The 12092-nt window shown below is 42.6% G+C and overlaps 1 protein-coding gene across 1 annotated transcript in view; it reads right to left on the bottom strand.

Moving 5' to 3' along the window:
* Positions 1 to 12092, bottom strand: part of LOC126474655 (uncharacterized) — a 232719-nt gene that overhangs the window by 194427 nt on the left and 26200 nt on the right. Inside the window, exon 2 of the mRNA XM_050102133.1 lies at positions 631 to 681. Within this exon, the coding sequence (XP_049958090.1) occupies positions 631 to 681 (51 nt within the window). The remainder of the gene's footprint in view (positions 1 to 630; positions 682 to 12092) is intronic.

Here is a 12092-nt window from a genome sequence, read left to right as displayed (position 1 = left end):
CTAGATGTGTAAGACTTTTTCCAATGTTGTTTACAAACATTGCAACTTCCTTGGTGCCCATATGCCGTTAAAGTCTGAAGATAGTCTTGTAAGCCGAAAACCGGTTGACGCAATAAATTAATCCTGTAAATTATACGAAATATAGTGCTTTTCATTTATTATAATGTTGTTCTACTAAGAACTGACGGAATAATCAGTTAACATGACAAAATTTTACTGCTCCCAACCGTTACCTAGGCTACCACTCAGTCAAACTTTTTTTTCCGGTTCTCCAGACTAGCCCCTGCAAATAATAGCAGTCACTTTTGTCACTGTAATCGGAGGAAGATTAAATGGGTCTTCAGTGTCCACTGCGATATCGTCTGGCGCCCGCAGCTAGTTCACTACTTTAATAACTGTTCAGTAAACGGTCATTACTTCAGGAAGCCATCTGTCAAATGACCTATTTTAAAATACTATAAGCATTCTCACTTAATTTTCTCCTGTTTTGTCCAATATAACGCGTTTGGCTTCAAAAATGTTCCCTCGAATGTTGCGTGATTCCTTCCCACAACAAAACTGAGTAAAACCATCCGCATGCAGTGAAGGAGGGCAACTCACACACGAAACACTAAACAAACGAGCACTTACCAGCTTACAGCCTCTGCTGTTCATAGAACTGTAAAAGTGGCAGCCCCTCATCTGGAGGACAGAGAGAGACTGTTTTAGTAAACAAGTGGAGAAGCGCGCCACTGACATGAACAAAAACTCATGCACAGGTCACACAGTTGAAAACACGCATTTGCAGAAATGGTAGCACAGTCTTAAACTAGCTTGCAGCCCATAAGGGAATATTGCTTTAAAATTATTTCTACTCGTGAGACCCCAATAAAATTTTAGTAACGTAATGACACATGGAAAATCACAAAATGAGTCCTGAATGATATCAGGATAATATTCCACCGAAGTAGACCAACTGTCGGCCATCTCGATGAGTGAATGGACGTGGATGGACAGTAAAATTCTTCATATAATGAGACACAGTGAAGTTGGAAAGCGTCTACACGCAGCGTATGCATTCCCTGCAACTAGGAATATTTCTTTTTGGGGACACACTACTTTCGGCTGTCGGAAGCTAGTAAAGTGACTGAACATTTCACAAAACCGATACTTGAGTTAAACAAGACCGCAAACTCCAATTGTCCCAGAACGGTGGGCAGTTTTTCGTCTGTAGGAGTTCTGGCGGTATAACGGCGATGATGCTTGTCTACCCTGATCATTACGAAAGTCACGTTTGAAAATATTCAACTGTGTGTGAAATCATATGGGACTTAACTGCTAAGGTCATCAGTCCCTAAGCTTACACACTACTTAACCTAAATTATCCTAAAGACAAACACACACACCCATGCCCGAGGCAGGACTCGAACCTCCGCCGGAACGAGCCTCACAGTCCATGACTGCAGCGCCCCAGACCGCTCGGCTAATCCCGCGCGGCAGTCACGTTTCTAATGCCGCTGACTTTTGAAAGATTTCTTGTAGACTTTGGAATATGTGATGAGATATGTAGCTAGACTCAGTATTTCTAGCCCGGTAGAATGGTTCGGATGTAAAATCATAGCAGGAAGTGTGCTTCCTTAAAATTCCTTGTAGCTCTCTGTGGACACCAATGCATGACGCAGCAACAACTTTCGCGGCAATAAGTGAAATAAGTGTACAAGTCTTTCAGTCAGTGTCAATCCGAATAACTGCTTACATAAGGTACAGTAGTAGACCTATGCGTTACTGACTTCCTTAATTTGTGAAGCTCTTTCTCTTGAACAAATCACCTAATTTTTCCGAAACTGTAATGGTTTGTTCGTCCGTACAAGTACGTGACATCTACCGATTTCTGTCACCTTCGGATAATTCCCTTGGTGGTGCGTATTTTGTTTTTTCTTAGAGAGAGTTTTCACAGCAGACAACTACTTTTTTGTAAACAGGACGACACTTGGTACCATGGGAATAAGGGGAGACAGTTTGGATAGTTATCTTGGCGAAGTAGAATCGACATATGACTTACGAGCTGAACTGCGACCGAAGTTCATTGTTTGATTGTAGGTTGCACAAACTTACGAATAGCCATCCTTGTGTTGTTCATACGCTATGTCAACGATGTCTAGCACCAGGCTCGGCATCCAGAGGATTCAACCTACAAATTGCAGTAATTCAGCCGATGGGTGATATCGGCGATTACCATACGCAACTGGCTTTTTGGACTGCGGATCAATTGTAAACCATTCATTTTGTGAGAGAGTGCTGACTTAACATGTAAAGTGACAGTAAATGTTTTCACTCGGACATGAAACGGAAATCATTTACGGTCTATCAAAGTCCGTTAAAGGGATGTCTTCAGACGAGGAAGTATCTGTAGAGAAATACTCATATTTCCATGTTCTTGCATATGAAACTGTGGCTTCTCACCTGTATACTCAGACACAAGCTAGGAACTGAAAGATTTCGATGCTAAAGGAGAGATAGGGCGCGGATGCGTATTTTGTCAATAGCAAGTGTGGAGAATAGATGTGTGTGTGTGTGTGTGTGTGTGTGTGTGTGTGTGTGAAATCTTCTGGGACTTAACTGCTAACGTCATCAGTCCCTAAGCTTACACATTACTTAACGTAAATTATCCTAAAGACAAACACACACATCCATGCCCGAGGGAGGATTCGATCCTCCGCCGCGACCAGCCGCACAGTCCATGACTGCAGCGCCTGAGACCGCTCGGCTAACCCCGCGCGGCGAGAATAGGTCAGCAGTACGCTAGCTGCAGGAAGCAGCTATTACTCGGACAGAGTGACAGACCCCAGAAGATAAAATAGTGAGACCTTGTATATAGATGATACATTGTAGGATCGGTGGTGTGGTATTGATGGAGGCCAAGGTATTATTGCAACGCACTCAAAGATAGTGTCACCATGGCTTGCTGGTGAAGCAAAACCCGGAAGACATTTCCTATAGTAGCGTATCGAGGTATTAAATCCCACACAATTAACACATGCCCTGGAACTAATATGTTGTTATCTGTCCAACGCTAACTGGAAATTCCATCAGTTGATAAGCCAGCGATTGACGTCACGCCGCGGTTGGAACAACAACTGTAGCAGCGCGAGCTCACTTGCTATAGATGGCGTTTAGACGTACGGGTGACTAAGCTCCGCTTTTTGCTGCTTCCCCAGAACTATGACTCCCAGAAGCCGTCTGCACGCCGTCTGCAGATCCCCACGTCCACCGCCCGTTACTTTGTGTATTTGCTGGCGCTCGGCGCTGGGCAGTCGCAAGCATTCGTTGAAGCACCTGTTCTCTGTAAACTGTGAGTCATTGTGCTACTGAAACTCTACTGCAGACCGCAGGCACTGTTCGTACGAAAACAGTCCGACAAACATTTACACAACGCTTGATTCTTGCGAGTTTTGCACTCTCGGTAAACAAGCTAGACGACTAGCAGACAGCTCGCCTACACTTGGTTTTCTTCGTAGCTTTTTGATAGGGAAAGAAATAGAAATATTTCGTAAAACGTAACTTATTTTATACGTGTACTTTTCTTCTTTATTATTGTCCTCACAAAATTAATCTTTAATTCAGAGCGAGACAGCAAACTCAAAAGACATGCAAATGTTACCCAAATACCAAACAATGACACATGTAAAATTTATGTAATAGGAAACAAATTTTTAATGCTGTATCTTGTTAATAAGTCCCTTGTTGGTTACTATAGCTTTGTCATTATTGTACAGCCGCCTACGAAATCTACTAAACACGTACAATGTAAAAGAAAGAAATGTGAATATCTTAATTTCATAAAAGTTTTGAAAACATTATCAGCGACCTTACATAATGTAATTAAACATATATAATTAAAAAACAGCCTTGATCGCAAATTTCTTTTATCGGAGTGACCGGTTTCAATCCTTATGGATCATCTTCAGACTGCTCAGTGAGCAGTCAGATCAGCGTCGTGGGTCGGCGCAGCTTGCTCCATGAAAGTCCACCTGCTGTTCTGTAGTCTGGAGATGATCCTTAAGGAATGAAACCGGTTACTCCGATAAAAGAAAATTTGCGATCAAGACTGTGTTTTTTAATTATATATATTTACTCGTAATTTTAGTTTTATACACTTTTACTACAGAACAGCCGACCGAGGTGGCCGAGTGCTACAGTCTGGAACCGCACGACCGCTACGGTCGCAGGTTCGAATCGTGCCTCGGGCATGGATGTGTGTGATGTCCCTATGTTAGTTATGTTTAAGTACTTCTAAGTTCTAGGGGACTGATGACCTCAGAAATTAAGTTCCATAGTGCTCAGAGCCATTTGAACTATTTGAACTACAGAGCGGTCCAGTGCATATAGCAAATTTTTCTGTAATTTCGTCTGCCAAACTGTTTCTGGATAGGCACACTGTTGTTGTTCTTGCTGTTGTGCTCTTCAGTCCTGAGACTCGTTTGATGCAGCTCTCCATGCTACTCTATCCTGCGAAAGCTTCTTCATCTCCCAGTACCTACTGCAACCTATATCCTTCTGAATCTGCTTCGTGTATTCATCTCTTGGTCTCCCTCTACGATTTTTACCCTCCACGCTGACCTCCAATACTAAATTGGTGATCCCTTGATGCCTCAGAACATGTCCTACCAACCGATCTCTTCTTCTAGTCAGGTTGTGCCACAAATTCCTCTTCTCCCCAATCCTGTTCAATACCTCCTCATTAGTTATGTGACCTACCCGTCTAATCTTCAGCATTCTTCTGCAGCACCATATTTCGAAAGCTTCTATTCTCTTCTTGTCCAAACTATTTATCGTCCATGTTTCACTTCCATACATGGCTACACTCCATACAAATTCTTTCATAAATGACTTCCTGACACTTAAATCTGTACTCGATGTTAACAAATTTCTCTTCTTCAGAAACGCTTTCCTTGCCGTTGCCAGTCTACATTTTATATCCTCTCCGCTTCGACCATCATCAGTAATTTTGCTCCCCAAATAGCAAATCTCCTTTACTACTTTAAGTGACCCATTTCCTAATCTAATTCCCTCAGCATCACCCGACTTAATTCGACTACATTCCATTATCCTTGTTTTGCTTTTGTTGATGTTCATAATCAGACTATTTTCCCCAATAATGATGTATTCAAACAGTATGTTACGAGTGTCTTTCAGTAAGTAATGCAATACTTTCTTCTTTTTTTGTCGAACGTCGTCACAGGCGATGAAACCTGGGTTCGCCACTTCGGACCGGAAACAAAGCGGCCATCGATGGAGTGGGTTCAAAGCTGCACCCTCAGCCGGTAAAGCCATGTCGACGGTCTTTGGGGACTCTGAAAGGGTTATGCTCTTTTGTGTCTTCCCTCATGGTGCAACGATCAGCTCTAAAGTGCAGTGTGCTACCATCAGACAATTGAAGAAGCGACTTTATCGTATTCGTCGTCACAAAAATGGAAACAATTTTCTCCTTCTCCAGGACAACGCAAGGCGTCATACAAGTCTGTGCACACGAGAAGAGCTCACAAAACTTCATTGGCCTGTTCTCTCTCGTCCACCTTACAGCCCAGATGTCGTACCTTCCGACTTCCATCTGTTTGGCTCAATGAGCAATGCACTCCACTAGAAGCAGTAAGCGGGTTATGTGCAGGATATTGATGCAGCAAACGTTGTCTCCGACGTCGACCGTTAGAGTGGTACCATTCGGGCATACAGGCCCTCACAGTAACGTGACGTAAGGGTGTCACATCTAACGGTGACCATGTAGATAAATAGGCTTCTGAAGCCAAAAGAGTTATGAATGATATGGTGCATTGGATTCTGAATAAAACCAACCTGCTTTCAGAAAAAAAGTGTTGCGTTACTTATTAAGCGCCCCTGGTAACAAATTTTCCTTTAATTTCGACTGTCAAACGGTTTCTGAATGGGCAGAATGCTTTCTTAGGTAATGAGGTATTCATACTGCACATAAGTATAAGTTCGAGAAATAAATGCTTGCTGCATTATGAATGGACATACGAGGGTTATTCAGAAAGTAAGGAACGATCGGTCGCGAAGTGGAAACCGTAGTGAAAATCCAATGAAGTTTTGCACAGGTGTGTTAGTCAGTTCCTCTAGTATTCCCGTCCATCGCATTACGTCATTCTTTGTAGTTCGGAGCTCATAAAGATACCTAGAGCAATAGGGTCTCCCGCCAAGTACGAGGGCCGGCTGAGAAATTTCGCCTGAAGTTATGCAGCCAACATTACATGACTGTCGTGCGTTTTCTTCTTCAAGCCAATTCTCAGCCGCATTCTGCAGCGGCAATGAAGATGCTCCCGCACCGTTTTCAATTGGAGATGTTTGATCACCCGCAATACAGCGCGTAATTGTCTCCCTCTGAGTTCCATCTCTGCTCACATGAACCGATGGCTATGAAGACAACATTTTGGCACAGTCAACGAGCTGTAGGCCAGCGTAGAGAACTGGTGGAAAGAGCTGGCTGCTGCCTTCTATAACGAGGGTATTGGAAAGTTGGTTCAACGCTACGACAAACGTCTAAGGCGGATCAGCCACTACAGAGATAAGTAACTGGAAGTTGTAGCTAACTGTTGCAAGTAATACAGTTTTGAAACTTCCTGGCAGATTAAAACTGTGTGCCCGACCGACTAGAACTCGGGACCTTTGCCTTTCGCGGGCAAGTGCTCTACCAACTGAGCTACCGAAGCACGACTCACTCCCGGTACTCACAGCTTTACTTCTGCCAGTACCTCGTCTCCTACCTTCCAAACTTTACAGAAACTCTCCTGCGAACCTTGCAGAACTAGCACTCCTGAAAGAAAGGATATTGCGGAGACATGACTTAGCCACAGCCTGGGGGATGTTTCCAGAATGGAAATACAGTGTTGATTTTCACTGTGATTTCCATTTCGCGACCTATCGTTCCTTACTTTCCGAATAGCCCTCGTATGACATAATTTATTTTGTTCCTCTCAGTTTGATATCAGTATTTTCAGAGACCGAAGATGTATGTAAGGAACGTTCTCCTTCTTGATGATCTAAGCGGTTGGTGAGGGATACTACAATCTCTGGATTCTATATGAACCTCGCTGTGCGCAATTACGGCAACTCCTCCATTTCAAATACCATAATATGTGCCGTTAAAATTGACGATGGCTTGTAAATGAGGGATGAACCATTGTAATTTGGCGTTTGTGATTAACGAACTCTGTGTAGAACAGATTATTGCACGGTTTTCAGTCAGGAATCGGATTAAATAAACAGCTGCATGGGTTATAGTTGAATAGATCACACACTCACTATTTATTGGAACCAAACGGGGAACCGTTAATCAATTGTGTATCGCAAGGGCTTAGACACACAAACTGTGACATCATGATTTCACTATGCTTTATATGGTCTTCTTGTCACGACACTATTAGCATACATGACATTTCAAATTGTAAAGTTATTTTTTGTTTAATTGTAGCACAACAGACAGACACGCCCTATAGCAGTTCTCTTTGATCGTTACAGTTCGAATTCCGACATGCTACACTCAACCTAATGTCATCTATTGCAACTCTACGTGCTTCTCGCGAAACACGTCAACAAACAGTTTCACAAACGCCATTACTGCTCACTCGTCTCCGTCTCCCCTCAGCTGTCTCCTTTCCCCTGTTCGTCTGATTTTAACATCGATAATAACGTCTTTGGGCGTAGTACATGAATTACGTAAGAAGTACAGTACTTACACACACAAAATTTACGTATTTCAGATAATATAAGTAACACAGAGTACGGAGGAAGAAAATGAAAGGAAGGAAAGAAAATTCGTTCTCAGTTTCAGTAAATTATTTTGAATCAGGTGTTCCAAGAGCACACTTTTGCCATATAAATATTAATGCACGCAAATACCAGAGATATTGCTCAATTAGTCACTCACATGGCGCGTAAACACATACAGTAGTACTATAGATCTGTCATTTTAGGAAAAGTAGATTAGGGATAAATATCACTAGAGTCGAAACACAGATTCGGATACCGCAAGGTCGGGGAAGGAAGCGATTTACGTAATTTGTCCAAGCCGGTGATATGGGATGAGTCAGTCGGGATTCCAACCTTGCTCCTCACGTGTGCTAGTCCGCCCTGATAACCATGGCGCCATCCTCTCTAGGTTTTCGATACCCAGTTAATGCTACAGAAAAATACTTAACTCCTTTGATTAGTGATCCAGCAATAATATAAACCCTAAATTACGCAGATAGCAGCAAAATAGAAGTGGCTCGACAGTTTTTGTATTGGCTAATTGACGGATGTTATTGTGGACGTAATTCTAAACTATGTTTTATTCCTTGTTCAGCAACGTGTCTTTCAGTTCCTAGCTTGTGTCTGCGTTTACAGGTGAGAAGCCACAGTTTCATATGCAAGAACATGGAAATATGAATATTTCTCTGCAGATACATCCTCGTCTGAAGACATCCCTTTAACGGACTTTGATAGACCGTAAATGATTTCCGTTTCATGTCCGAGTGAAAACATTTGCTGTCACTTTACATGTTAAGTCAGCACTCTCTCACAAAATGAATGGTTTACAATTGATCCGCAGTCCAAAAAGCCAGTTGCGTATGGTAATCGTCGATATCACCCATCGGCTGAATTACTGCAATTTGTAGGTTGAATCCTCTGGATGCCGAGCCTGGTGCTAGACATCGTTGACATAGCGTATGAACAACACAAGGATGGCTATTCGTAAGTTTGTGCAACCTACAATCAAACAATGAACTTCGGTCGCAGTTCGGCTCGTAAGTCATATGTCGATTCTACTTCGCCAAGATAACTATCCAAACTGTCTCCCCTTATTCCCATGGTACCAAGTGTCGTCCTGTTTACAAAAACGTAGTTGTCTGCTGTAAATACTCTCTCTAAGAAAAAACAAAATACGCACCACCAAGGGAATTATCCGAAGGTGACAGAAATCAGTAGATGTCACGTACTTGTACGGACGAACAAACCATTACAGTTTCGCAAAAATTAGATGATTTGTTCAAGAGAAAGAGCTTCACAAATTAAGGAAGTCAGTAACGCATAGGTCTACAACTGTACCATATGTAAGCAGTTATTCGGATTGACACTGACTGAAAGACTTGTTGGATGTCCTCCTGAAGGATATCGTGTCAAATTCTGTCCAGTTGGCCCGTTAGATCGACATAATCCCGAGCTGGTTGGAGGGCCCTGCCCATAACACTCCAAACGTTCACAATTGCGGAGAGATCCGGCGACCTCCCTGGCAAAAATATGGGTTGGCATGCATGAAGATAAACAGTAGAAACTCCCGCTGTGTGCAAGAGGGCATTATCTTGGTGAAATGTATGCCCAGGACGGCTTGCCATCAAGGGCAACAAAACAGGGCATAGATTACCGTCGACTTACAGCTGTGCTATAATGGTGCTGCGGGTAACGCCAAAGGGATCATGCTATGAAATGAAGTGGCAACCCAAACCATAATAACTCCTGGTTGTCGAGCCATACGTGGACCGACAATCAGAATGGTATCCCACCGCTGTCCGGGGCGTCTCCAGACACTACTTCTCTGATTGTCGAGGTCTGAAATCTCAGTGACTGGAGTCGAATTGTCTTCGGTGATAATTCCCGCTTCGAAGTGAGGCCCTATGACCACTGATAATTCCTTCTTGTTGTGTCTTTTTAGACTGTATGATGATCAACGGATTGCAATACTACAAGTTCCAGCGTGGCATTTTTGCACTTCACGAGTACTGTAACAACTATTCTAAATTGTAGGCTTTCATGACAGGTATTCACAGTTTTGATATTTAGTTGTATGGGTGTTAGGGACATAAGGTCAAGTGTCGGTCTGCATAGTAATTACTATACGAAGCATTAACGCCCGACTTAACAACACAAAACCAGTTGTGTTCTGGCCAACACGGATAAATCATGCACCAGGACCAGGAAACAATCAAATTCAATTCTCTGATAGTGTACTTTAGCCAAGGTCCAATCATTATTATTATCTAGGATGTACAGAGAGGCCATAGAAACTCAAATCACATCCTTCTTTTCAGTCAGGTCTCCTTACATGTCTTAATGCTCTTAGGTGTTGCCATAGCTACATTTGTTTCCCACACAACACACTGTGTCGGAAATAACTTGTATACTGCCAGTAGCACTATTATTATTATTTTCATTTCTACAACGAAAGCAGCAGAATCAGGAGCAGTAATACTCCTAGTATTAATTTTATTAGCTTTTAGTACTATTTATTTATATTCTCTATACTATTTTCAAATCATTTTTGAGTATATTAATACTATCTTATGAGTGTCATTATACAAAAAACTTCGACAGAAAAGACGAAGCACTGAAATTAGACAAGTTATGGAACTTACTGTTAGTGATAAACAAAGCGAACTTCACCGAATCTGTGCATCTGAAACACAACAGACGACTGTGAGATTTCGTGGTCTATAGAGCTGCTCATGACGTCACTGCCGGACCGTTGCTCGGTGACATATAAGCAGTCTGGCTTGCTGAATTTGTTTGACTTCGAAAAGCAAATAACGAAATCCTTAAAGCCTTCTATATGTCTTCAGTATTAGCAGACTAAATTTTAGACACAGAAACATGCCTTAGGCCAGGGCCAGGTAATTTCCAAGAATGATTGCCTGTCGAAGTCGCGGGGTTCAAACGATGCATATCGAACGTGAGATCGTAAATCGATCATGCGACTCTGGTGGCGGGCGTTATGAGTATGTTTACGGTGGTCGCTACAGCAACGACAAAAGAAGAGCGTTACAAAAATATTTGTAATTGCAAAAGAGACAACTTGCCTTACTCGTCGTCGGTGTTATTATCATGTGAAAGTCCATTACGGTGGTCTGGATGGATAATTAGGAAGAGTCGAACCATGTATTCTTCCTGATACTCGTTCGTTTTCTGCACTGTCCGCAAAGAAATTGTAAACGTTATTTCAGCATCGAAAGTGCTCTCACGAAGTTTTAGACACTTCGCACCACCACAGTCTACACAGTCCCTTCTTTCCTCGTCCGGCAGTACTCCATATTTGGGACAAAAAGTCGAACCGATTTATACGCTGGATAAACATGGAATTACATTTTTCCATGTGAGAGAATCCGCCAAAGAAACGTCAAGAACACCAGATATCCCTCTCACTGACGACAAAAATCGTCTGGGATTCCCTAGCAACTCACAAATAATTCGCGGATGTATGTAATTTAGAGCACCTAAGGGAACGACGGAAAAGAGATAAAAATAACAATCAAAAATAATTGATCACAACGTCCGCCACCAGAGTCGCATGATCGATTTACTATATCACGTTCGACATGTATCGTTTGGACTCCGCGATTTCGATAGGCAATCATTGTTGGAAATTGCCCTAGGGCCTAATGTTCGTGTAACTAACTTCGCCAAAAATAGTCCCAACTTCCACGTCAATAGCTCTGTCTCTCTAAGATTTATTACTATAGACTGATTTATTCTTAGCGTATAAGGATCAGCGTATTATACTTCATTATCGTGTTGCATTTAGAGGGAGACTCGCATGAACTCTCTGTTCTTGGGACACACTAAAAGAATAACCATAGGCCTGCGCTTACTGCTGTGGGGTATTTCATTTTGAAAACAATTTTACTATCCGACACAGTATCATTCAGCGTCGGTCATCCCTAAATTATAAAAAAAAAGCCGTGGATCTGTCACATCACTGCGGAAACCACTTTCATTTTAGCACGACCAGTGGAAAAGAGATTCAGGTGACTAGATATGCTGCCAAGCAGCCACAGCTGCAGCAGGATCGACTTCAACTCCTCAGCAACATCTTTGTCCTACTAACACAGTCCAGGCTGAAAGACCGGCCAACAAGGTGTCAGCTTGGAGGAAGATACTAAGACTACCATACTCGGTCTCCACTACAGCCTTAACTATGACTATTGTCCCTGGTATCTCTCCTGGATATTAACACCCTTGACTGAACGACATGGCAAACACACTCGTTACCATCGTTGCAAAATTCTACCTGCCCCACTCCATCACTCCGCCGCTTTCTCTGCCGGCCGGAGTGGCCGAGCGGTTCT

This window comes from Schistocerca serialis, chromosome 4, assembly GCF_023864345.2.
Source record: "Schistocerca serialis cubense isolate TAMUIC-IGC-003099 chromosome 4, iqSchSeri2.2, whole genome shotgun sequence".
Taxonomy (NCBI): domain Eukaryota; kingdom Metazoa; phylum Arthropoda; class Insecta; order Orthoptera; family Acrididae; genus Schistocerca; species Schistocerca serialis.
The sequence above is the reverse complement of the archived record's forward strand: the minus strand, read 5'-3'. Positions and strand labels throughout refer to the sequence as shown.